Here is a 27,957-nt window from a genome sequence, read left to right as displayed (position 1 = left end):
TTTTTACTTCCTTAGTGTCCAGCCTCACTTACAACTGACTTCAAGCCTTTTCCATTGCCACCTCTCTCTCGTTGCTGTACAACAATCTTCCCAGTACTCCTGTTACATTACTCATCTCCTCCTTTCTTGTCGTGCAGATGTTTAGTAAGTATGGTAAATAAGTTAATGTTAAGCATAGCAAAGAGTTGTACATTTTAATTTTCAAGCCACTGCTTAATAAGTTTCGAATGTTACGCTGATGGTTCTCGTGTATGTTGTTACGTGTGACATTTCGAATTATGAATAAGCACATACAAATGGCAATTCGTTTATGCATTTAGGAATTCCGACAGTCCCTAAATGCACCATTGGTATGATGGGAAAGGCTGGCTTGTTGACTCGCCCTGAGCTTTGGTTTCGCTGTAGCTACGGTTGGGAAAGTGGCTAGCAACCTTGTCAGTCGTTCACTGGTTAATGTCAATAATGTAGCCCTCGTCAAATGTTCTCGTACAAAGAGATGACGGTCTTTAAATGAATTTCGTGCTGTCGGGCAAGTCGTACGCACGCGCGACGTTGTTTGAGTTAGCACTGGCTGAAGTTAGAAGATTGTGAAGATAACGACTGAAGTTCCTCCGGAGTGATATGAGTAGCGCTGGGCTGACCAGAGGTAGCCTAGCTTATGTGGCGAGTTAGCCAGCCGAGTGCGACATGGAAAAAACAATATTTCCAAGTGGCTTTAGGCCATAAATGAATTATTATTTATTCGGACAGCTATCAAGAACCGGTCTTACAAAAACCGAAGCAGAAGTGTCTGGCAGAAGCTTTCCCATCCTGGCTGCACTGCTGGCCTAGGTAACTAGGAGAAAGCTACCTAGCTGCACGTCTGGCCCCTCAACCAAAGTAAGTGTTTACACTCGTAAATTGTTCATAGACATGGTTGTACGGTTCACTTTAAATACTGGAGTTGCTAAATGCATTTATATACTTTATTTACATGATATCTAAGCTAATATGGGTGCGTGTCTTGGCTGTTAGCGCCAGCTTAATTAAACTAATGAAGCTATAGCTAACGGTAGCACGCAAGATCATGGCCTTGGTGACTTTGTTCTGAAGCCAAGTTTATAAAATATCACTGGATATGCCCAGTCGCACTATCGATTTGTGACTTTGCTACCTGTCACATTTGGGTTAATGTACTACGCGTCCAGAAATTCTGTAGTATCATGTAATCCTAATAAAAGTTAGAGACATTTAGGAGTCTTGAGGAAACAATTATTGCAGAACCTTGTCTTAAATTATAGGAGATGGTATATGTAGCCAAACCCCCTTTTGCTCAGTGTATTTGCACATCAGAATTTATTAAAGCTAATGTCATGGGTTTCCTCTTTCTCTCTGGGAAGTATCAAACTGTATTCAAAGTATTTTTCTTTTGCTTACAAACCAGTGTAGTTTTAAATTAAACATGTAAGTGGGGAAAAAATTAATTTATGCAGAAAAATGCTGCGCTTTCACTTTTTCTAGTTCCTTTTAATTTGAGCTTTTGTTTTCGGTTAGCTGTTGCAGTTTCTGTAAATGAAACTTTAACGAGCATGTATTGCTTTTTTTTTCTTGATGTTTTCTGAAATAAATCGTTAGTAGGTAGGTCTAACTGTAGTCAGCCTTGTTTTCCAGTTGCTCTTAAGCATTTTTTTTAGTGTCAACAATAATGAAAATTACAGAATCAATGTCAAAACAAATAAGAATCTATAAATTCTTCCACAAGAAAAAGTTAAACAGAATTTGTGTATAAAGTACTGTCCACAATTTCAGCAATATGAACCTGAACTTAAGAGTTACTTCTGCTGTTTTTTTCCCTGTTGTTCAGTTTAATTGCATCCGCTTTGATTCAGTGATGTCAAAAAAGTGACGACAAAGGAAAGGGAGTTATTTATACTCCAGCATAGTTCCACTTATTTTGTTATAGCACTAGTCACTTGAGCAGAGCTAATTTCTGTCATTTCTTTGCTGTTAGACGTTTAGTAACAAATTTTATTTTAAATTGAAGATGTTTAGTGTTTTCGTTGTCCAATAAAATAAGCACAGGACTGTGTTAATGGCCTATTTATATATCCTATTTAACCCACAATCAGAAGCTATTTATAGTAGGTTTTAATTTTGTAAGAAGTACCATAACACTCATAATTCAGCTCTCAATTTGATTAGGGCAAGAGCAGTAGGGGTTTGCGGATTAGCAGCTGTTTGAAAGACGATTTCCTTATGCTGCTTTGTTGTGGCAAAGTGCAAATTGTAATCATTTTAGAGCTTTAATATCTATAGTCTTTACTATTTAAGTGTAAGTAATTGACCAAAAAATGACTTTACGTGTAAAGGCAGCCATTTGTTGAATTAGATATACAGCTTTCATAATCTTTCTGCCCTGACAATGGTTCCTCTGTACTTCAGCTTTATGCAACACGTTTGATAACAGTTTATGTAAAAGTTCATTCCATGTACCCTAATCAGAATATTGAATTTATCACAGAGTGCTTTAAAATAAGGAGACGAAAAAGAAGAACTCTGTATCATTCTGTATGCTGACATGTCGCATTAAACTGATTCTGATTCTGTCTGATATCTTTTTTTCCAAGCAAAGAGCCAAAAGAGGTCGTGTCAGTATGCTTATGCTCGTTTAACGAGAAAACAGGACAAAAGTTTTCATCAGTGCTTCCAGCCACCATTGGTATTCCTCCCGATTCCTGACTTTGACCTCCTTTGTGTGACTGTCTTTTTAAGCCTTTAGGTTTTAGTAAGATTACCATGTTTAGTGAAAAATGTTGTTTAGTGATAAAAATAATGACATAAAATCCAAAAATAGTATCTCCTGATTCTTATAATGATGTCCCCTACATCAGCCATAACATTTTATCATAGTTTATGCCAATCACTGTGAATAAGCTTTAGGTTCTCACAACTGAAGCACTTCTCAAGCTCTGTTGATATAATTCACCTTCACTGTAATTTGGTTGCTTTCAGTAATTAACAGTAGTCTTTTTTTTTTTCCTGACCTGTGTGCAACCACTTATTTAAAAAAAAAAAAATCTTGACTCAATCCTTCGGTCTTTAATTGTTGTAGTCAAATCTCAAGGTTACCTTTTATAGCAAAATTGTTGAAGACTGTTTACACCGTGAAACATTATTTCAGAATATCTTTGAAATTTTTCAGGTTTTAGTCAGCGTCACAGATATCGCAATACTGTCTTTATTAGATTATCAAGTAATATTTTAAAAACTGCTGATACTGGTCAGTGTTCTCCTTTTGTGCTACTTGTGTGCATCATTTGTTACAGTAGACTATAAAATTTTCCTGCGCCACTGGGTTGGTATGTCTGGGAAAGCTCAGTTGTTGGTTTACATCATATCTGACCAATTTAAAAACAACAACAACAACATTGGTTTCATTGGTAGTTCTCCTTTCTTAAATATGAAGTCCCTCAGAGGTCTGTACTGGGTTTGTTTTTTTGTTGTGCTACCTGTAGGTCACATTAGTCAAATAGCATTTAGTTTTGCTACCATGCTGATGACAGACAGCTCTTTCTCCCAGTAAAATCCACTGATCCAACTATCCTCTCCAACCTTATTTTCTGTCAAATGTTAACAGACTTTTTTTTTCATTTTATTCTTTTAATATCTAGATTTTTATGTCAATTTTAAGTTATTCATTACAATGGAATCACACTATCCTAGTCATTCTTTTACGTACACTTGTGTTTGCTTGGTCAGTTTTAATTTATGGTTAAATGGTTTTTATATGCATCTTTTATATATATCTTTTTTTTATGTTTCTGGGAAACATTTTGTAATGCTGGTTTTGATGGGTTCTATACTAATCAACTTTACTAATATTATTATTTTTATTATTACTGAAGGTTGTATGCTGTTGATGGCCTCCCTGCCAGCCATGGACACTGTGACAGACACATGTCCAGTGGCGCACCAAAATGGGACTGCCCATCGGGAATCTGCAGACACAAGACCAGCTGCTGTTGTTCTAAGGCTTCATTTATATCACACCAACCAGGGAGTGGCCGACGGCAGCTTTCTAAGCTACCCACCTGGGGACTATGTAGCTGAAGAGCTGTGCATAGATGCGGCAAAGGCATGCAGTGAGTACTCACGCTGTGCAAGTCTCCATAAAGAACCCCCATTCATGTTTTTTTCTGTAACTTGGAGCATAGATCCCAAGATAAGGTTATCAAGAGGCCACAGTAAAACCTAATAACAGAAAAATTGGTAGTTTGTTTGCTCATCTCCATGCTGTGTTTAAACTTTGCCTTTACTGTCTTTAATGATAAGAAAAAATAAAGTTGCTTAGCTTTGTACTGTTCTTTTTCTTTTTAAGAGGTAAAATTCATCAACAGTATGGCTTTGCAGAGTGGGACTACACTCACCTGCACATTGTGCATCTGATGATAAAACAAACACAAATTACATTTTAGACAATCTTATTGACCTATTTCACTTTCTACTCTATGTATCCTGAGGCATAGTCCTCAGAGCTCCCTCTAAATAAAGCATTCATTTGTTGTTAGTTACCTAATTGAATATAATCCAAGCTTACAGAACATAATGTGCCCTCTCATTCTTTCGTCACTGTAGGTATATCACCACTTTATTGCAGCCTTTTTGGTCTTTTCCGAGAGCAGGATCACTTGTGGTTTTCACCCAACCACATCTTCCAGCTTGATGAGACTGCATCTGAAGATGTGTTTTTCAGAATACGGTAGCATACCTTATTTTGCCTCTGCAATTTCTCTTGTGTCTTTTTGAGATTTAAAATGAAAACGTCTTAATGACTCTCTACATTTTCTTTCTAACCTGTTTCCACAGGTACTACTTCCCTGGTTGGTATAGTGGTGGGGCATCCAGGGCTTATCGATACGGAGTCACAAAAGGGTCAGAAAGCCCCGTCATTGATGACTTTGTAATGTCGTACCTCTTCTTTCAGGTAAATGCTCTCACCTAAACCCCAAATAGGTTAGAAGTTGATTGTTTATATGTAGGTTAATTTAACAAAAATATTCAAGAGCAGCATTTATTACCAGAAATGTAGAGAAAGTGTTAAAAAATAGCAGCTTTTATCCTTGAAGTGCAGAACTATGAGTTTGGTAGATTATGAGTTAGGTCACATGTTTAAAAAATTTTTTTCCTCATTACTCAGGGATACATATAAAGATATGAATAAGAAACTAAGATACTGGTATATTTTATTCTATTCTCTCTGATCTGGCAACTTCAGTGTATCACGTTATCTCCCTCACACGAAAGAGAGAGATGTGACTGTAGTGTTAGCATTTGTATACAGCAATTTACACCTCTGCATCTATGAAACCTAACGTGAAAGCAAGTTCCTTACTTGCATTCCACAGATATTTCTCTTCTGTCACTGTCCAGAAATGTAACTGGCATTTAAGGCCTATTAATTAAGTCAGTAACAAAGAAAAATCCTCCTATTGAAAGGTACAGTTAGGGTACCAGTAAGGATCAATAACAAAACCAGTACCCGCTACTGTATGTTTTTGCTGAAAATTCACAGGTTTATTGTGTTAACTGCTGTGGTGTTGGCTGATGTTTAATTGGACAAATATTTAAATATTACTCTGCATTGGATACTTGCATTTGTTTTGCTTGTTTAGAATGAAATTGTGTTATATACAGTTAATTTTTTTTAACATTACACCAATTAAAAATATCTATTTAGGAAAGAAAGTGACAAGTGCAGTAAACTTTATCAGAAGAGTCCTCAAAACTGTACAGCCAGTTAAAACAATTAAAAAAAAATATTTTAATGTATTAATGTATAGTGACCACAATGTAATAGAAATATTTCCAGGGTAGGTGAATGGTTACAGTTTAAGCCTGCAATGTGGCTGAAGTTAAACTCTGCATGAATTTAGGATTATGTGGAATTATGGTGGCGGAGGTCTGTCGTGGTGGCCCGGCAAAACCCTAAGAGGGAGAGATGAAGCACCACCCAAGATGTCATTTAAATATGTTAGTGTGTTTGCAGCCATTAAAGCTATTCTATATGCTTGCGTTCATTTATAGGATATGTTAAACTCTTTGTGGTCTAGTCAGCTTACATTCTGTGTTTCTGACAAGAGTTTCTGACAAGAAAGTTGATAATTTGTAAAAGGGCAAAACCAAAATGAGGGGGCATTGTTGAATTTTAGAATTTGCTGTCATTTTTATAAACCCTTTTTTCAGTGTTTGGTGTAATAACAAAAAACATTTTTCCAGTGTTATTGAAGACACAGTAACAATAGCTTGTAATTGGTGCCCAATGCCATATGTTAAAAAAAAGGGTTGAACGTTATCTTGTAGTTTTGTTCTTGTTTAGTGTTCACACTGGCTTCTTATTACAGTCAAAACAAGAGCTGCAAATATGATGCCAGAGGGCCTCACGGGAAGCTCATTCATTGGTCAGTTGTGATAAAGAGCCACCCTGCATAATCAGTGTTTGATTCAGTCACTGCAAGCAACCTATGGTGTACCTAACCTTTCTGTAAACTGTTAGGGTCAGAAGGTGACAGAGAAATATTTGTACATAGGAAAAAAAAAACAAGGCAAAGAGAATGGGAGGAAGAACCTTGACATGAGGCTGTGATCAATAAAAATATAAATTTGAATTAATTTTAAATTTATTGTTGCACATTACTGAACACTGATAGCACTGCCTGCTTTAGATTAACACCATAACTGAGCTTACAAAAATTGAGGCAATTGTTTGTAAGCCTGGTTGTGATTGTATGGTCCATACCCATTTTAAATATCAGTCTTTTGTGTGCTTTGATAGGAGCATATCCTGAGATTGTTGGTTTAATTAAAAACTGTCACACTTGCTTAGGGCTGTGCGATATGACCAAAATCTCATATCCCGATATAAGACATCTAGCATCCGATAACGATATAAATCACAAAAATGTAACATTTTCTGTGAATTCTGTGAATCTCGGGCAGCTACACTTGCATGAATTGTTTCCAGCTGGGCGTCATGTACCTGGAGTCGAGTGTTTTAACCGATGCATGAAACGATACATTCTTTGTGAGTATTTATTACACGGCGTGCTGCGGGGAAAAGCCTGTTCTAACGTTTGAGTCTAAGCTTTATTTTTTAGCACCTGACGGCTCTTTTTTGCTTTTCATCTGTAAATAATCTGCATACTCTTTCACGTGATTCAGTTTATTTTGAAAAGTCTCAACAGGATCTTGAGCTTTATTGTGAAAGGTTTATGTAGAAAATAAACAAGCAGACACGCGATGTTTTACCGTCGTTAAGAAAACAGGCACTTGTCTGTTCATAGTGTGGTTATATTAAATATAAGAGAGAGAGAGAGAGAACTTTAAGAAATTAATATAGCCACTACAGTGACCATCAAAACGATGAAAAAATATTGCCGTAAACAGTTTATGGTATACAGAAATTACTTAAGTAGAGTTACGGTAGACTTGAAAATATGGACAGACAGCAGTACACTCACCTGAACGTTAGCTCGATCAGATACAACTAACAATGATTGGTATTTTTCTCTCATCGCAGTGGAGGAATGACTATCTGAATGGCTTGGTGAAGTTTTCCAGCTCCCATGAGACACAAGAAGAGTGCCTTGGTTTGGCTGTACTTGACATGACAAGATCAGCCAAAGAAAAGCAGCTGTCGCCTCTTGATATATATCACTCTATAAGGTACTTAGAGTGCTTTTATGGGTTTTATCTGTTTCACTGCTACTAATTGATTTCACTCATGTTGTGCATCAATAATGCTGACTTGCCTTAACAAAAACAGCTGTGAAAGAAATTTGGCAAATTTGCACCAGGTGAACATAATTACTGAGGCACCTATAGACTTAAACATACAGGAGCTACTCAGCTATGAAAGTCCATACCATAAACCTCCTGGCGCAGAGTTTTTGCTGAGGTTTGGAACTCTGCATTTATGAAGTCAGCAGAGCATCTGTGACTTTTACAGCACCTCAGCACTCACTGACCTTACTCTATAGCTTTATGTTGTCAGCCACATTGTGACTGAGTTGTTGTGATTTCTGATTGAGAAAGCTTGACAAGGGCTAAATTGTGATAGTTATACGACTGGGTCAGTATCTCCACAACTGCGGCTACTGTGGGGTGTCCCCAGTCTGCAGTGGTCAGTATCTTATCAAAAAAATGGTCCAAGGAAGAAACAGTGATGAACCAGCGACAGGCCAAGACTCATTAATGAGCGTGGGGAGCAAGTCCAATCCAACAAAAGTTACCACTCAGTAGCTTCAGACCAGTCAGGACGTCCATGCTGACTCCTTTCCGCTGACAGAAGCTTCAAAAATGAGCATGTGCGCAAGTCCATACCTCAAAGAGTCAGGGCTATTTTGCCAGGAAAAGGGGGGCCAGCACAATATTAGGCAGGTGGTCATAATATTATGTGGTGTTGGCCAAAACCTTTGTCCATTTAGTGTATTTGAACTTGAAACATCAAAGAAGAACTCTTTAAATTTGTGTTGCTATCTTTTATTTTATAATTTTGTACAAAATATGTGGAAGTGCAGAGCTTTTTTTTGTGAGACATTTAAAGGATTCATGATACTTGGCATATCACGCTGACATAAGAATTTACTGAATCTCTTTTAGCTACAAGTCCTTCTTGCCAAAGGACATGCGAGCTCAGATCCAGGACTGCAACTTCTTGACACGTAAACGCATCCGCTTCCGCTTCAAGCGCTTCATCCAGCAGTTCAGCCAGTGTCGGACTACAGTTCGTGACCTTAAGCTTAAGTACCTCATCAGCATGGAGTCTCTGGAGAAGTCCTTCTATACAGAGACCTTCCAGGTCAAGGAGCCATCAGGCGTCCAGCGCATCATCCTGGTGGCAGCAGATACTGGCATACAGTGGTGTCGGGAGTTGAGTAAGGACTCGGAACAGGTTGGTACAATGAGTACTGTGTTAGTGTGTATTTTGGAAGATAAAGAAACTGACGTTTCACTGGAACACCTTTTGATAGTCCTTGTCGTAACAAACAAGTGTTTAGATCCATTAAACTATCAACCCCCCCCCCCCACCACCACCACCACCACCACCACCACCTTTTGCGCGACTGATAGAAACGAAGCCTATAGCTGTGCTAATTTTGACCACACAATAAACTAAAACTTGAGTTCAACAAGCTTTATGACACAACTACGTGCATAAAGACCTCAGAAGGAGAGCAGTATTGTGGTAGATATAGTGCGAAAGCTTTCTTTTGTATAAGAAAGGCATGTTTTGAAATCACAGGAACCATGTGCATCTATTCCGTGTAGAGTGGGCATACATTCAGACTGCAGCAATTTTTGGACCTTTCACTCCACCTAGGTATCAGTCAGTGCAGCACATGCTGCTTTCTTTGTAAAAGGGCCTTAATGCAGCATTGAATTGTTATTGTAGTAATTGTTTCTTTTAAGTTCCTATGTTACACTGTTTTGCCAGGAGCTACAGACCTTGTGTGATTTCCCTGATGTCACCAACATCAGCATCAAACAGGCCAACAAAGACGGCACTGCAGAGAGTCGGGTGGTTACCATTAACAAGCAAGATGGCAAGAATCTGGTAATTTCATCTTATAAATCTATTTATTTGTAGACTCTCACCACAGCCATCACCTAAGTGTCTACTGATGCCTTTTAATATACAGATAAATTCACATTTCTTTGTTGGTTTGTGTGACACAAATCAACGGATGTGGCCTGTTACATTTTTCTTGATATTTTAGGAACTGGAATTCCCCAGCCTGCTTGAAGCCCTCTCTTTTGTGTCCCTCGTTGATGGCTACTATCGACTGACCACAGATGCACATCATTACCTTTGTAAAGAAGTGTCTCCCCCTAGGCTGGTTGAGGCCATATCTTCTCATTGCCACGGTCCAATCACGTATGTAAAATATTATATTGTAACATCGACATGTGTAAGAACTTCCACCTTAAAAAAATCCAGCTTGAATGATGTAACCCATGATGTATTTGACGTTTTATTAATTTATATAGGTGAATAAAATTTCCCACTCGCCTTGTGGGCGGTCTTTATCCTTCAAGCTTGGGTCCTGTACTAGAAGCCTTGGAGCTTGAAGGTCCTGTGCAGTGTCTTTGTTGTTCCTAGGATCGCGCTCTTCTGGACAGAGATCTAGTGCCTTTTATGTAGTCTTTCAGTCAGCTTTGTCCATCCATTAGTAGATATCAGCTTCCACTTCCATCTGGCGGTGATACATGCTGTGTAGGGTTCTCTCCTTCCATGATGTTTTCTGTTCTTGCTTGGGTTTCTGCTGCCTGAGGTATTCACTAAGCATGTGAGCAGTTGTAGCCATCTTCTAGTTGCTATTTCATGCTTGATTGTGGTTCTGACACTCACTGGTCCTCGGCCACCTTCGCTCCATGCATGAAACCTTCCATGAATAGTAACAAGCTTTCTTGTCTTGATGTCAGTGGCTTCCATCTCAAGGCTACAAATACACACAGCCGCTCTATCATGTGAGCACACTGCTCCGACGTGCTACGGTTATGAGCCGAGTTACGTCATGTCGCAAGTTTTGTGAGGTGCTTTTTTGATATTTAATGGATCGGATTACATTTTTTATTTTTCTCCAATATCCGATCAGTCCATCTCTAGCTGTAAGACCTCAAAATTCTTGAAAACAAAGTTTTGAAGTTCTTCAAAAATTTTAATGATACACTGCACACCACAGGCTGCTCAAAAGAAAGTGCCTAATGATTAAATTAAAAAGTGGTTATTTTCTGAGTTGTCCTATGTGTGAGCAGAATAGTGGTTTACCCTTGTGTTACTGGCCTTTATGTTTGAGTGATTCATAGGTCAGTGTTAAGTGGCCTAACAAACAAAAAAAAACATTCCTCTGAAATTGTTAGATACAAAGACAACACTGTCAATGAGTGAAAAACCAGCCAATGTTCAAAGAAATATTTGAAACACTTTCAGAATCTTGGAGACCATTTTCAAAATGTACAAGAAAGTCTGGCTCCTTAGAAACACAATATTCAGAAATAAGGGGTGGCTGCAAGATTTTTGCACAGTACTGTATTTTGTAGATATGGGTGATCAAAGAAGTAAAACCACTTAATATCATCTTATGGGGAACTGTCCTTGTCAGTTTATTTTTTTAAATCAGACTGACAGAACAGCCAGTCTCTAAAACAAAAAGACAAACCTATATATTATTCTTTGTTTCTACCAAAACTGCTCCTCTCAGCTCAACAAGTGTGTTTTCAGAAAATTCTTTACATGTATAATCTTTAAACATTACCACTTTCACCAGACTACAATGTTTCAGAGTCGGTCATTAAACTCAGAGCATATGCAACACTGAGCATGTGTAAGTTAAACACTTGCACATTAGCAAAGCTGTTTCCCAGTCTAGATTTACATTATGCTGTTAGTGAGAAAGACGGAGGCAAACAAGTATGTGTGTGAATGTGTGTTTGACTATAACAGATGGATGGATAATTTCATGAATATTGATATTTTTGTCATCTTTTTTTAAATTTTCTGACACCGCAGGTTTTTGGCTGATGCTAAATTGTCAGTTTAAGAGCAAATGGTAATAGCTGTATATTTGCGTGTGTAAAAGAGTGTGAGATAATGCCTAGATGTTTAAATATGATTATTTCTGCAATTTGAGCCTGCATTATGCTTTTATTGGAAGTGTGTTTGTTTTAGGTTAAACTAAAACAAACACTTTGGTGTTTTAGACTCATAAATAAATATGGGTATTTAAAATGTTTATACTATTGTGTTCCTATTTAATGTTTAGTAATGTGGCCAAAATGTAGACAGATCCCTTTGGCAGTTGGTGTTTATATATATCCCACTTGTATTGTATCCCAAATATAATGTCAATAAAGGCTTTCTAACTGGTAATACTGCATTTTCCTCCATCAATTTTATTTTGTTGTTTTTCTTGTAGAATGGAGTTTGCAGTTAACTGGCTTCAGAAGTCTGGAAACAAACGGGGACTGTACATTTTGAGATGTAGCCCGAAAGATTTCAACAAATACTTTTTGACTTTCCCCGTTGAGGTAGGTGACACTCAGTTGTGGTCTTTCATTTCATTTTTTTGTTTGTTTGTTTGTGTGTATTGCCCAAATGTGACATAAGAGTCCATGAGTGGGTTTGGTCTGGCAAGTTGGCTGGCTAGATTTTTAGTTTCTAGGTAAGTAACTTTCATACATTCTATGTTTATCTTTTAGATTAACTTTTGTCATGTTATCACATTTGTTGTTGAAATGCACCAGTATGTGTTTATTAATACCTACTAATTCTTTCTGGTATTGTATTGTATTATTGTGATGTCTTTCATGATTAAAGGATTCTCAGTTTACATTAAATTCATCATTAAAATAGTTAATTTGGTGTCCTCTTTGCGTTTGCCAGGTGTATGATGCTATAGAACACAAGCACTGCCAGATCACCAGGTCTGCAAGTGGAGAGTTCAACCTCAGTGGAACCAAAAGAAACTTCAGCAGTCTGCAAGAACTGCTCAGCTGCTACCAGAAGGAAACAGTGCGCTCAGACAGCATCATTTTCCAATTCAGCAAGTGCTGCCCTCCTAAATCCAAAGGTAAAACTAACAGAATCTGGATTTGTCCAATTTAGGTGCATGTTATTAGAGCACAGATGGTAGATATTGCATCAGAAGGATTTTGTGCAGTCTGTAAACTCCACAAATTGTGATGAATGGAAAATGTACTGTATCCTGACAGCATAATGACTCTATCTCTTCGCATTTGTTTATAAGTTAACACACTAGTTCTTTCTAACCAATGGAAATTTAAATAAATTTAACAAATGTATCGGGCAGGGATGGTCAGGTTGGTGCCTGTGGTCATTGATGACATTTGTTTTGTTTTGTTTTTTTCAATTCAGTACACAACTAGCCTTGGTAGTGTGTGTGAAACTGTATAGTTTGTCATTAGTAGATTCTATTTTGTGACTTGGTGGAGTGTTTCTCCCACTTAAGATGCAACTTTCAGATGAACAGAATCAACGTTCTGGGATTTATTTTGCTGGCCGGTTGAGCATGAATCAAGACATTATATTGGCTTGTTACAAGGTAGTTAAGACAAAGGATTCAAAAGAAACATTCAAGTGTTATACTCATTTTAAGTATGTATACTTAAAATGTATACATAAAAAAAGTATGTAAAGAAAACAATCTTTGGCTCGTCTGTGTTACACGTCAGTAGCGTACACTATATTGTGTATTCGTACTAAATTTGATTTTCTAGCAATCTTATGATTGGCTAATCTTATAGATTAGTCAATCACTAATACTATAGAAGAAAAATGCACAAAACACAAACTACCAGGCAGGATGACTCAAAGGTGCCTCGGTCTTTGTCTGCTTTCATAATTCTACCACAAGTCTTTTTCCCAGAAACTGATGAAGAAACACATAACCTGGAACTTCTCGAGTCTTTGTCATCAGTTCCCGTGCTTCTCTCTCAGTTGGATTGTTACATTTTATTGCAGGATACTTAGTAAATAGTTTCTTAATAATATGATGCACCCTCAAATACATTTTATTTGAGGGTGCCTTTCTAAAACCCAAGGTCACCTTACAAAGAGAAAAAGACGTCAATAAAACAGTAGATTAAAATAGATTCTAATAAATTAAAATACAAAAAAAAGCAAAATACAACCACAAACAAAATATAAAAAAAACAAACAAACATGATTTGACACCAAGTAAAATCTGTATTAAAGCGAGTAAACCAGTTTAAACAAGTAGGTTTTGAGTTGTGACTTGAATAAGGGAAGGGAATCTATATTTCTTAAGGCTGATTAAGATATTATTATTAGATAATGTTAATGGAGAAACTGTGAGATTTGGTTAACCACTTAAGCCCCACGCCCCCGGTACCGGGGGCAAAAAGGAGGAGATCACTTTTAATCGGTTATAACGCGGGTTGAGAAATATAAGTCCAGACATGTGTGGTATCCACAGAAACCTCTGAATCTCAGCTAAAATGTCATATAAACTATTTCTACAATCACCAAACACACCGAAAACAAGCCGTGATTAAACGAGCAGTTACGTAAATGCGCAGAAGTCCGCTAAACAAACAAAACCAAACCAGAAATTCTTCAGACTTCGTGTAACCGGCTAAAGATGGGCTGGTTAGCTTCCAGGGCTATCACTGACTCCACACACCAAGTTTCACCACGATCAGACCAAAATTCACTGAATGAGCCGCAAAAGAAGACCACAATAACACACAGCGGCGCAAATGCGCTAAGACAGAAATTGGCTTACCGTCCCGATTTCCTCCGGTATTTTCGCCGGTAGCCGGTAGCCACGTGACTAACAGTAGTTACCATGCCTACCTAGCCGCATCAGAGCAGTTTTCCGTCAACAACCTCCATTTCAGACCCACCTACAGACACGTGACTGGACAGACGCCACATGCAGTAAATTTGGGCCCACGTGGGTTTTGGCATCACAACGTCTGATTGGTTGAAGTGACGTGAACGTGGCATCGTTACTATGAATCTATTGGCTCAAACGATTAAAAAGACGTGTCAATCATGCAAATTGACCAAAAGAAACCAAAGTTACAGCCCCTCGGAGTTTAAAGGGCCAGAGGCCAATCAAACGCTCTATGCGCGCTGCAGAAAAGGGCCATTACCATGTAAATGTGTGGTTAATTCTTCAAAAATATATTTAAAAAAAAGGATTTTAGGCCTGTTAATAAAATTTATTAATTTCTGCTCTTTAATACCTAAAAAAAATCAACTGGCATGGTGTCCAATTGTGTGCCAAAATTGGACATTTTTGTACAACGTCTGGATATTCATGTATTGACAGGGCTGTAATTTTTCACTGTTTCACTTTAGAAACATGAGTCTTTGCACAGATGATGTCTATATGTTGATTACTGAATTTCTGGAACCAAATGTGATCTGAGGCATATTTTTCAAAGGGTTATATGCTAAAAATAATTATTAAAAAAAATAATTAGGCAAGGATAAAATCTACTTACTTTTTCTGTGTTCCAGTCTCAGTAACTTTGACACAGTAATATCTGCTTCAGTATTTACACCTCTGATGAAATTTCCCAAGTGTTAGCTTTATTTTGATACCAAGATTGTAAGGACAGAGTTTGTAATTGCAGAGAAATAATCAATTAAATTTGGGCATTATATTTTCGAGCAGGAAGCTCAGAAACCCCCTTGGGGCTTAAGAGGTTAAGGTAGAGGCTGTGCAAACGAGTAAAACTTGAAAGTAAGATTGTTTTCTTTTCTTTTCAATAACAGAAAAGTCGTGCCTCCTCGTGTGCAGGAGCAACAAAGGTTCAGAAGTGCCACTGTCCCCATCACTACATCGACACAACATCAGTCAAATGGTGTTTCACAAGATCAGGAAAGAAGATCTGGAATTTGTAAGCTTAGTTTACATGTTCAGAGCTTTAATATGTCTGTATGCCCTCATTTATCCAGTCATTCTTTACATGAATGTTTCTAATGTTCAGCATTATTATGTTATAGTTTTGAATTGCTATACCTTTATAGGATACCCTCCATATTTTCACCGATAAGTTAAATGTGCTGGTGTTATGAGTTTTTATACAATGATGATCTTTCTCTTAGATGGAGAGTCTCGGTCAAGGGACCTTTACGAAGATATTTAAAGGGGTTCGAAAGGAGCTGAGAGACTATGGAGAGCACCAAACGGAAGTAGTCATGAAAGTGCTGGACCAGGTCCACAGGAACTTCTCTGAGGTCTGTGGCTTTTGTGCATGTTTTGCTTACAGAGGCGTTGATTTTTTTAAATTTGTGTGATTGCCCAGATTTTCTATTATATTTACGTCGGGGGGCATAACAAAGGCTTTGACTAGTACTGGTAGTTAGTTGAATTCATTTTGTGGTGTGCTTTAGATCATCAGCCAAAACACTGGAACTTTACACCACCGCTCTTGAGTCCCTTTACTGGCATATTTGAATGAATTCTTTAACAGTGGAAATTTCAAGCGGGAGCCATGTGACTTCTTTTCATAAGCTTTTCCTGCCTTATAAAAGCATCATTTGGCTCTATTTTTGTGACTGTTTGCTGGGGAGGGTATCTATTTTTAATTTTTTTTATTTTGTTGCCTTGAGTCACTTGGGTTGTTTTGTTTTTTTTTCTGGTTTTGGGTTTGTTTTTTAGAAAGGGGCAGAAGTGCATCATTGTAAAGGAAAGACAAAAAAACAAGATAAAACAAGATCACCATTGCATAACAGGATCCGCAAAAATGAATTTTATCTCAATCATCCTGGTTTCATAATCATTGGAAGCCCTAAATTTAATTTGATTATTCATTGCACAGCCTTAGAATAGGAGGTATTCTTGGAGTAATATTGGAGCTGATCTTAGGTTTTGTCAGACAAATATAGCTAAAACACTGACGTAATATAGTTTTGTTTGGGGGTATTTTTTCCATCAGAAAACAAATATATATTTTCTTTTTTTTCTTGTCCTGCAGTCATTCTTTGAAGCCGCCAGCATGATGAGCCAGTTGTCTCACGTACACCTTATTCTAAACTACGGCGTTTGTGTCTGTGGAGAAGAGAGTAAGTTGTCTCAGTACCTATTTATTTGGCAAACAATTTGAGCCATGTCATTAAGCCTAATGTGCCAACTATGCACCATGCTTTACCACAATCTTGACCGGCTGAACTTGGCTGTTCATACATCCTTGAGAAAGGTAGTCCCAGAAATCCATATGCAACGGGGTGAGTCGCCAAAATTCCCACATCTTACACATGATCTTGTCGCTCGACTTTAACGTTAATACTAATTAGTACTTACAACCAAGTACTGATTAGTAGTACTAGTAATAGGCGATCGTGGCTCAAGAGTTGGGAGTAATCAGAAGGTTGCCAGTTCGAGCCCCAGCTTGGACAGTCCCGGTCGTTGTGTCCTTGGGCAAGACACTTCACCCATTGCCTACTGGTGGTAGTCAGAGGGCCCGGTGGCGCCAGTGTCCGGCAGCCTCGCCTCTGTCAGTGCGCCCCAGGGTGGCTGTGGCTACAATGTAGCTTGCCATCACCAGTGTGTGACTGTGTGTGTGGATGACTGAATGTGTAAAGCGCTTTGGGGTCTTTAGGGACTAGTAAAGCGCTATACAAATACAGGCCATTTACCATTTAGTAATACTAATACAGAACTTTTTAACGCCAAGACCCAGTTTTTGCTGAGCTAAGAAATCAGTAAATATTTCAATGTAAACTAAGGTTTTGTTGGTTGTGTAAATCTTCAAGAGTCAACGTGTTTATTTACAGCCAGAAGTCCACTGTGGAGGTTTTAAGTGAAAATGGTTGTGGAGGTGGGGAGTACATTTGGACCTGGTTGGACTTTGGCCTAAAGGAAAGCTACCCTCGTGGCTTTCATAAGCTATGACATCAATAAACACTTGACCAGTGGCTTTATGGTGTCAATCGCCAGCTGTTTTTGAGTACAGCATGATGGTCATTTTCTAAATGATGGTTGTTTAGAAAATGTTAACAAGCCGCTGCCGTATGACTGCAATGTCGCTGAGTTTTTAAACCAGATCTGTTTACTTGTTATGTTAAGATGACGACTGGAAAAAAGATCGAGGCTTTAAGACGAGGACACACTGACTGATAAGTGACAGCCACTCTTTATATATACTCAGTGGGTATATATTAAAACCATGTATCTAAACTGATTGTAATGTAAAACCGAGCTGTAGCCCATCTGAGATTCTGTTAGAAACATTCAGTTCCTGAATTTGGTTTTTGTAATAAATCTATAAATCGCTGTACTGTACAAACCATAATTTCCACATCTTTAAGTCATTGTATTTATATTTTTTTAAAACTTCTTTCCAGACATCATGGTTCAGGAGTATGTGAAATTCGGCTCACTGGACACCTACTTGAAGAAAAACAAGAACTCGATTAACCTTCTGTGGAAGCTTGAAGTGGCAAAGCAGCTGGCCTGGGCCATGAACTTCCTGGTATGAAAATATGTGCCGCTTCATTTTAGGTCATGTCATTGCTAAAATATTGATAAATATAGATTTCTTTGTTGCTTACAGCTGTTTAGTACTGAAAACATTTTTTAAAAAAGAAGTGAAACTTTAAAACTAAAGTACATTATAAAAATAAATGTAAGAACATAGGAAGTGTTTTGTTAATAAGAAAGTGTGATATCTTCTCTTTTCTGTTCCTGTAGGAAGAAAAACATCTTGTTCATGGGAATGTGTGTGCAAAAAATGTTCTCCTGATCAGAGAAGAGGATCGGAGGGCTGGGAACCCACCTTTCATCAAACTAAGTGATCCTGGTATCAGCATCACTGTCCTGCCCAAAGAAAGTGAGTTTGTCCGTTGTGCCGAAGGTCAGCAGGGGACAGTAGAGAGCTAGTTAATATATTAATGTAACTGCAGTGAGCTTTATTACTTTTTTGTTACAAAAACAGAGCTAAAATGAGTTGCTTGCAGAACAAGACAGCAAATATTTGGTAAGTGAAGAGCTAAAAGTGGAAGGTCAATTGTTTTTGTCTGTAATCAGTTCTCATTGAGAGGATCCCTTGGGTGCCCCCTGAATGTATTGAGGACCCTGCCAAACTGAGTCTGGCTGCTGACAAGTGGAGTTTTGGCACTACACTGTGGGAAATCTGCAGTGGTGGCGATAAACCTTTAGCAACACTAGACAACTCCAAGGTAAAGCTGAGTGGCAACATATAAAACATATATTCATATATATATATTGTTTCCATATAAATGCATGCTAATTGAAGAGTTGCTTTAAGTCACTGCATCTGCATCTGCACACCGGCATTAATCCCCAATTTTCTGTCCCAGAAAACCCTGTTTTACATGGATCACCACCAGCTTCCTGCACCAAAGTGGACTGAACTGGCTAATCTGATTTCTAGCTGCATGGACTATGAGCCCACATTCAGGCCTACGTTTCGTGCCGTTATCCGTGACCTCCACAGCCTCTTCACACCAGGTTGGTAGACGCCTCAAAAACTAAACTGAAGTTGTAAAAACATAACCAGAAACATGAATGTAGTATCTTCTGGGTCACAACATTAAAAAAAATAAATAATGTGGAAGTGCCTTAAATCTGGATTCTAGCTGAAGGTCACCAGATGGATATAGCTGTGGATGCAAAAAATAAAACAAACTTCCGGTTTCATAGAAGTGGGTCATATTGAATGAAAAATTAAGTCTCTTTTTAAATCTTGGTCATCCGTAGTATTTACCCTGGGGTCGGTCTGCCTGCAGCTTCACTGTCAGACTCACCCCTCCACTTCACAGCTGGTTTTTACATGATCCTGATGACAAAAAGAGATTTCACAAACCAAAGGTGACGTCACAGTAGGTTAGGTATTTTCGCAAACAGCTTAAATCCATTCGTGTAAGCAACCAAGTGTCCGTTATCCCTCAACTATGATTCATGCCTGGGGAGGCCAGACAAGTCCAATGTCATTTCCATCCAGACACAAGAGTTTTCTCCTTTCTTTCTTCCCAGACTATGAGTTGATCGTAGACAGTGACATCCTTCCAAATAGGACAGTGGGCTCTGCGTGGGCATCTAGTGGGTTTGACAATCAGGATCCAGCTCAGTTTGAAGAGAGACACCTCATATTCTTACAGCAGCTGGGCAAGGTATGATAAATGTGGAGGTTGAGGTATTTTTGAACAAAATGTGCATTCAAAAAGGATACAGTACAATTAAAAATCAAACTATGAATAAACAACGCCGGCTCAATTATTTGTTCTTCGGTTCAAGGGAAACTTTGGCAGTGTGGAGATGTGTCGATATGACCCACTGCAGGACAACACCGGAGAGGTTGTGGCCGTGAAGAAACTTCAGCACAGCACCGCAGAGCACATGCGAGACTTTGAGCGGGAGATCGAGATCCTAAAATCTCTTCAGCATGAGAACATTGTCAAGTACAAGGGTGTTTGCTACAGTGCAGGTACTTTTGATCAACGTCTCTGTAGCTTTGTTTTTCTCTTACAGAAACAAAGTAAGCAGGTAGTTTTACATTTTCATTAACTAAATGCATAGTACAAACATTTTCTACTTTTTTTTTTTTATCTTATGTGGGAATGGAAAAAATAATTCTACATACATATTTCTTAGTATCCTTCCCCCCAGTGTGGCTTCATTATGTCCTCCTACAATTCGGTTACGGAAATTTTCCTTCCTTCAGGTCGACGAAACCTCCGTCTCATCATGGAATATCTTCCCTTTGGAAGTCTGCGAGATTACCTCATAAAAAACCGAGAGCGAATCGAGCATCAGAAGCTCATCCATTACACTTCTCAGATCTGCAAGGTACTGCAGACATGGCCAGTTTGTCCCTTGTTTGTTCGTTTTTCTGACCACTTAAACTAGTTATTAAAATATAATTGTTTGTTTTTGTTACATCTTTGCATAGGGTATGGAGTACCTATCAAGTAAGCGGTATATCCATAGAGACTTGGCAACACGAAATATCCTAGTGGAGAGCGAACTCAGAGTAAAAATCGGGGATTTCGGCCTCACCAAAGTTCTGCCTCAGGACAAAGACTACTACATGGTGAAAGATCCTGGAGAGAGCCCCATATTCTGGTCAGAATATGTTTGTTTTTTAGAATTTAACTGTGATCCTCTTCTCTATTTTTAGTTTAGTGTAGCCTTATAAATTAACTTCAGAGAAATGGAGTGACCTGGTGTGCTGCTTCACAGGTATGCCCCTGAGTCTTTGACTGAAAGCAAGTTCTCTGTGGCGTCGGATGTCTGGAGCTTTGGAGTTGTACTTTATGAGCTCTTCACCCACAGTGACAAGAACTGCAGTCCTCCTGCAGTAAGTAATACATCATACATACAGTGCATTTCAAGTTTTTATGTGTGTATAGAAAGAAAAAAGAAAGTAACTTTAGAGTTTTAAGAGCACATCTCTGTGTGTATTACCAAAATGCACTCATTGCAGCTTGACATCTAACAAACAGATCAACATTCCATTTTTAGCAGGCAGTATTGCCTTTTGTCTTTTGGGCATTGCACCATAGTGGTTTTTGTATTCTAGTTAATAGTGGAGTAGTGTTGTGACCTGACTCACACCTGGACAATCCTTGAGTCACAACCTTCAGGTTAACTTAATAGCTTGTAGGAACATCGGTTAAAACAGGTTCTCATGTTGAAAAAGGAGTGTGTGGAAATCGCCTCAAAATCTTTGTGAATTCAGATTTTCTTTCAGACCTAACAGAAATGAGCTAGTCTGCTGTTTTGAAGTAACAAGTACAACACAATACATAAGATGGTGTTCAGAACGCACACATATCAAATATGTATTTTGTTTTTTTTAATTTTACACCTGACCAAACTAGAGATGGACCGATCCGATATTACGTATCGGTATCGGTCCGATACTGACCTAAATTACTGGATCGGATATCGGAGAGAAATAAAAAATGTAATCCGATCCATTAAATATCAAAAAAGCACCTCACAAAACTTGGCGACATGGCGAGCCGGAGCAGTGTGGTCACGTGATAGAGCGGCTGTGTGTATTTGTAGCGTGCTAGCAAACATTTCATCTCCGAGGAAGTTATCTCAGAGAGAAGTAAAGCAAGTGTGTAAGTTCATCTCTGAATGTTTGTAAAGCATTCCCGCGTTAAGCTTAACAACCGATATATAGAGCAACTGCCTCTTCTCTCTCTCTCCTGCTGCTACTTCAATCGTGAAACTGCTTAATGATCAGCTGATCGGCTTTTCTGTCGCGAGTCCGTCTCTCTTCTTTGTTTTTGGCCCATTTCTCACCAGAAAGAGGAAACCAGCGGCTGAACAACAGCAGCACTATTAAGCTTGATAAGCTGTTGTTAGAATTTATTTAATATTACTTTCTAGACCAGGATCTTTTTCTATGCAGCTGACGGCTGGTAACTGTGCAGGGGTGGATCTAGCAAAGTTTAGCCAGGGGGGCCGATAGGGCATGAACAGGCAAAAGGGGGCACAAAGACATACACTTCTTTCTTATTCTCATTTAAAATATCTAGCTTTTAATTATTTAATAATTATCTGAATCTTACACCCAAAGTTTTAATCTGATGGAAAATGTATAGAAGTCCATTACTGTATATAGTAACTGTTAAGTCTAATATACCCTAGTACTTTTTAGTAGTAGTACTTTTTCCTTTGGGAAGGTACCATCTGTGCAGTCTGCAATTCTGTTGAAGAAAGATGTTGAATCTATTTAATTATTCTTGAAAAATAATTTATTTCTGTGAATTTTTTTCACCCTGCCTCAAATTAAAGTTGATTACATTGATTAAGCATCATGAGGAAGAGGGTGGTTCCCTATTTTCTTTTGCTGGGAGTTTGCAACCCTATTAGTTAGGTTGCTTAATATTTCTGGTAAGTACTCTTTAAAATACCAGAATAGGGAGGATGGGGTAGGTTTAACTTTATTAGATTGATCAGTGTTGCTGATCTATGAAATATTTTGGGTGCAGTGTGTTTTTTTTTTTTCATACAGGTATAACAGAATAGCTTTAGTGTTGTTGTTGTTTTTTAACTTGAGTATGAACTTATACAAAAAGCAGCAAGATATTAAAAAAACAGTTTTACTGATTAAAAAACACACTATATCGGATTCATATCGATATCGGCAGATATCCAAATTTATGATATCGGTATCGGTATCGGACATAAAAAAGTGGTATCGTGCCATCTCTAGACCAAACTAAACATTAGTTTTCAAGGAGTTTTCATACGCCTGGAAAAATAGAGCAATCATATTTAATCCCCTTCATAAATGCATAGGCCAGAGTTTCAGGTTTATATCTGTGTTTAAATGAAGTTTTAGTTTAAAAGTCATTTATAATCATTCATGGAGGTTTGTTTTCTTTTATGCCAATATATTCCAAGTGAAGCCCTAGTAAGCTATATAAGAGGTACTGCTAGTAGGTGTTCAAGGGGGAAAGAGTATGCTCTTAGTGGCCCCGTCAACAATCTGAAACAGATTGGAAGACTTTTTTTTTTTTTTTTTTTTTAATAAATGCAAAAATGAACCCCATCAAGAGGTCTTTTTCTCTCCACCTATACAGCAAAAAACCCCAAACAAAATAAAACAAACTGGAACACATGCTGTTAGTTTTAATTTATCAGTTATTGAGTTAACTAGTTAGCTTGTTTATGATAGTGCCTAGTGAGTGAGTATATTACTGTCTAAACTTGGTTATTTTGATATCCAGCTTGAGTGAAATAAAGTGAACTCAGTTAATTCCTTTAATCTATTAAGACAGAGCATGTTTACAATAGCATTTAGTCATCGCCAAAGGCTCATCGTGAGCCAGGAAATCCCTTCAAACACAAAAAAGCTAAATAAATTTGAAGGAACCCCCTCCAACTGAACAAATACGTCTTCACAGACCTGTCAGCATGTGTCTTTTGGAGAATGCATGCCTTTAACATCATGCAGTGATTCATACTCTGTAAAAAAAACAAATGAATCATAACATTTGAACCCTGACAACAACTGCAAGGTTATCTGACTGCTCCAGGAAAAAAGAGGCTCTTTTTCAAATCAAATCAATTTATTTATATAGCACCTTTCACAGGATAAAAACCACAAAGTGAACAGAAATACATAAAATACATCAATAATCAAAAACACAGCACAAATCTAATTAAAAGCCAATCTAAATAAATGAGTCTTAAGCTGCTTTTTAAAAGAATAAATACAATCAAGGCAATGTAATAATGGAGGGAGAGCATTCCACAACCTGGGGGGCACCGCTCTAAAAGATCTATCACCTCTGGTCTTAAAACGAGTTTGTGGGACTACCAACAGCCTTTGATTAGATGATCTCAGGCAGTGAGAGGGAGCGTGGGGTTCTAAAAGATCAGAAATGTAGGCAGGGGCATCACAATTCAAAGCTTTAAAAGTCAGCACCAAGATTTTAAAATTAATTCTAAAATGTACTGGGAGCCAGTGTAATGAACTGGTGTAATGTGCTCTCTTTTTTGTGTCTTAGTTAAAAGCCTTGCAGCAGCATTCTTTTTGTTTCTCCCTCCCTCACCTGAAGCATCGCTGAGTCGAGGTGTGCACATAAATGCACGTTCTAGGTAGAGCGTCTGTTTCCAGAGAGCCCGAGATAGGATTCTTTTTTTTTTTTTGGGGGGGGGGGGGGGGGGGGGGGGGGGGGACATTATTTTATTAAAATTAATCATTAAAATTATTAGACGTTTAAGTGTATTTTTTATATTTTAGTTATACTTTGTTGATTCACTAAGTGACTTTATATTTTGTAAAGGAGAGGCTGGTTCCAGTCATGCCTTGTCTTAGATTAGATTTCAGTTTGCTTTATCTGTAAGGATATTCTTGTGCTTTCTCAAGAGCTTAAGTTTTATTTAGCTTAAGTCATATGGTGAAAGTCAAGCTATTTGAAACGTTTTTTCCTCTCCTTCTGCTCAGGTTTTCATGGCCATGATGGGGAATGACAAGCAAGGACAGCTGATTGTCTATCACCTCATTGAGCTCCTCAAATCAGGCAGCAGGCTGCCTCAACCCCTGGGATGTCCTACAGAGGTATCATCGTGCTCTGCTGTTTGTTCTTTTGTTTTGGGGTTGTTTGTTTTTCTTGTCAAGTTATCAGCCCTAACAAATTTCGACCACAACATAGACAAACTGATTGGACGGCTTTATTCCCAAGTAGTTGCTTAGTTACACATCAAGCAATTGTATCTTTAAATTGAAGTCATGCTTTTCTCTGCCACTCTATTAGGTACTCCCTGCCTAGTACTGGGTTGTATGCCCTTTTGCCTTCATGATTGGCTTAATTCTTCCTAATTCTTACAGTAAACTCACAGTTATGTTAGGGGAATGAGTTTGACATCGTTAGAACTCTGTAACGTGGTCTTATCATGCTCTGAGCTACTATTACAAAATGGGTACTAGAGCAGGGCGATATGACCAAAAATATTTAGCACGATATACATTTGAAAATTTGCGATAACGATATAACTGACGATATAATTGACTCTAGACAAAATACTTTACAACTCCACAAGTTTATTAGTGCAAAAAATCCCATCAATGTATTTTCACTTAAACAAGCAGCTGTTTTTTATGTGCAATAAAGTTATATAAAAATGTAACAGTGCAAATTCCTTGCTGACAGTTTAACCAAAAGGCATTTCCAGTGGAAACTGGCCGACATATCCACAGCACAACCATTTATAATATCCACAAAACTTAAAAAGAGGTTATACACACACACAATACGGTAATATTATGTTGAAGCACAGTACGTATCACTCCGCGAGGCTTCTGCCTACGATATCCGTAATGCTCCGACAATCCATCAAGCGGTGCGGCTTCGTAGCTTAGCAAAGTCGTACTAAATCATTTGATAGATTTTTGAGCGCTGTCTACCACATAAAATAGTTTCGAGGTCAGTAAACACAACCAGAATTCATACATAAGGCACACGGGTTTATAAGGGGTACTGTCAATTTTCAGAAAAATCAAAGGATTGATTTTAAGTGTGCCGTGTTTTCCAAACAACACGGTAATAACGACGGCCCGCTAGCATGCTCTACCAAAAATAGTGCTTTGTTGTGTATCTGACGGACGAAAGCTAAACCAGTTCCACACCACTGAAGTTGCAGCATTTTTACAAACCAATTCTGGTTCATCCGTTTCATTCAACAATCCACTTTTGCTCTTCTCATTCTGCGTCACCGCCATGTGTGTATGTAAACACAGGCACTGCGCATGCGCGTTTTACCCATATTCTATCACGATATTTCATTTTCCTATCGTTGCCCAAAATTACACCGGTATTACCGTGAACGGTATGATATAGCCCAGCCCTAATGGGTACACTGTGGTTGTGGCTGTGAATGTTATAACTTGAGTAAAAAGCAGCATAGGAGTTTGAAATTGATCCCATAGATGTGCATACTAGGAGGCTGAGGGAAGCACTGATGACTACCAGTGGTTTCTGCAGGTATGTGACAATCCCAGCCTGTCTGGCATCAACAGCTGTGCCACATTCACAGTCACTTAAATCATCGTTTTCCCCATTCTAAGTTCAGTTTGAGCTTCAACAAGTTGCCCATTGAGAATAGTTTAGACATTCAAGAGTTTTGTTGTTAGTCATCAGGAAAATCAACAGAAATCCTTCTGAGGATTGTTATGACTCCGTTTCCATATCAGGAATCAAATCACTACCAGTAGTTTTTTTGTTTGTTTGTTTATTTGTTAATTGTTCATGTCCTACTCTTTTTCAGATACATGAAATCATGGAGGAGTGCTGGGACAAAGACCCTGGTTTGCGCCCTTCTTTCAAGGAGCTGGCCCTGCGCATCGACCTGTTTAGGGACAGTAAAGCGTTTTAAATTCACCCAAAGTGCCCTGCTCCTCTTCACCCGAGATGCTCTTAATGTTATTGCCCTACTTGTGGCAAAGGGACAAAGCCCAAAGTGAGGTCCTTCCCCTGATGGATCCCAGCATGTGGCAGAGCAGCTTGCAAATGGAAGAGTTGAGGTTTGGAACAAGAGCCTGCTTATAAACTAGTGCCTTTTAAGCAAGGTGCCCCATGTTGGCCCACAGCACAGTGGAAATGAAGGAGGAGCTTGGACGGTTTGAAAGTGGAAGGTGATGTTCCTGAATTCTGAATCTGTTTGGTCAAATTTGTACCAGAAAAGTTTTGAGGTGTTAGACTGTGAGTAGACTGTTGCCAGGCCTAAAGCTACAGATGCTTGTGGCGAACAAGTTCTTTGTGTGCAAGCGTGTGTTTGTGTGAGTGAGTGCCTGTTGTGTCTATACAAACAGCTAGCGGGGCTAGCTCTTGCCATTTCTTGTCCTTGTCCAACCAGAGAAATAGACAAAAGCTGTTTTTCTATCTATGTTTGTATATACCTACAGTATATTTGTGTATATATGTCCAGTAAAATTTTATAATTTTGTAAAATTAAACTAAATACTATATTTGAACTGCCATGTTATTGTAAATGAAGTATGTGCAAAAATTATTTTAAGAATTGTTTTGTTTGCAATGTAAGAGGTTGTGTGAAAATTAAACGGTATAATTCAACTGTGTATATGTTATGCAGATTTTTTTTTTGTGTTCAGTTCCTTTTAACGCCATTTTTCAGCATAAAGTATTGTGCTGTTAATAGGGCCAGTTATTAGATAGTGACAAATGAGAACCTTCCAAGCAAAAGCAAAAAATAAATGACTGAAGATTCACAAACATTTACACCAGTGTCTTTGTCTTGATGCACACTCAATAGCCCAGGTAAGAAAGTCATATAAAGCTGATTCTGGGATTCTTCTTCAGTCTCAGCTGACTGCAGGTTCCCCTGCAGTCAGCTGAGACTGAAGACGTCTCAGCGGAGACCGAAGAAGTCACTTGGATGAGTGACGAAACGTTTCTCCCAGAAAACGCTACGTCCAGATGAACAGAATCAACTTTTGGAGATTTATTTTCCTGGATGATTGAGAATGCATCAAGACGTTTTAACCCACTTTGGCAACGGGGAAACCTGCAGTCAGCTGAGACTGAAGAAGTCACTTGGATGAGTGACGAAACGTTTCTCCCAGAAAACGCTACGTCCAGATGAACAGAATCAACTTTTGGATACTCATACAGTACTTTGTTCTGATTTTGTGACACCAGCAAAAAGAGAATAGGTCAAAAATTCAGAAATATCAACTTCTTTGGAGTCAAATAGTGATTGTTTTTGTTTTGTTTTTTTAATAAAAAGATCACATTCTTTATTTTACTGCCGTTTTCGTTTTTTCCTCCTCCTGGACGTCCATTGGCTGCTGATTCAAACTGCTAAAAGCTATAAATAGACTTTGTGGAAAAGGTCACACCGATCTCTTTACAAAGGAACCTTGCATGTAACTTTCCACGGTAAATATGAATCGCTCTTTACATGTCTAATTGCTTTTTAC

At 38.3% G+C, this 27,957-nt stretch overlaps 1 protein-coding gene across 1 annotated transcript; it reads left to right on the top strand.

Annotated features, from left to right (window-relative positions):
• The first annotated feature begins 356 nt into the window (after nucleotides 1–356).
• On the top strand, nucleotides 357–27,105 carry jak2b (Janus kinase 2b). Its single transcript, XM_085178960.1, has 24 exons — nucleotides 357–879; nucleotides 3,885–4,121; nucleotides 4,615–4,738; nucleotides 4,846–4,963; nucleotides 7,556–7,701; nucleotides 8,638–8,929; nucleotides 9,473–9,592; nucleotides 9,756–9,913; nucleotides 11,955–12,066; nucleotides 12,422–12,608; nucleotides 15,305–15,429; nucleotides 15,638–15,769; nucleotides 16,510–16,597; nucleotides 17,879–18,006; nucleotides 18,225–18,363; nucleotides 18,561–18,712; nucleotides 18,854–19,004; nucleotides 19,530–19,666; nucleotides 19,791–19,980; nucleotides 20,218–20,342; nucleotides 20,446–20,618; nucleotides 20,736–20,853; nucleotides 24,466–24,579; nucleotides 26,286–27,105. Exons 2-24 carry the CDS (start codon nucleotides 3,890–3,892, stop codon nucleotides 26,391–26,393), a joined length of 3,369 nt encoding a protein of 1,122 aa, XP_085035086.1. The 5' UTR covers nucleotides 357–879; nucleotides 3,885–3,889; the 3' UTR covers nucleotides 26,394–27,105.
• The last annotated feature ends 852 nt before the right edge of the window (nucleotides 27,106–27,957 follow it).

The sequence above is a fragment of the Neolamprologus multifasciatus genome, chromosome 12 (genome assembly GCF_963576455.1).
Source record: "Neolamprologus multifasciatus chromosome 12, fNeoMul1.2, whole genome shotgun sequence".
NCBI classification, from domain to species: domain Eukaryota; kingdom Metazoa; phylum Chordata; class Actinopteri; order Cichliformes; family Cichlidae; genus Neolamprologus; species Neolamprologus multifasciatus.
This window is presented reverse-complemented; position numbering and strand designations above follow the sequence as displayed.

What these genes read in the sequence shown, in the direction of transcription:
- jak2b (XM_085178960.1), top strand. Translation starts at nt 3,890, where the DNA reads ATGCTGTTGATGGCCTCCCTGCCAGCCATGGACACTGTGACAGACACA. An exon ending in CATTGCCACGGTCCAATCAC is followed by an intron (nt 9,914 to 11,954) that starts GTATGTAAAATA and finishes TTTTTCTTGTAG; the next exon opens with AATGGAGTTTGCAGTTAACT. An exon ending in CCTGGGCCATGAACTTCCTG is followed by an intron (nt 18,007 to 18,224) that starts GTATGAAAATAT and finishes CTGTTCCTGTAG; the next exon opens with GAAGAAAAACATCTTGTTCA.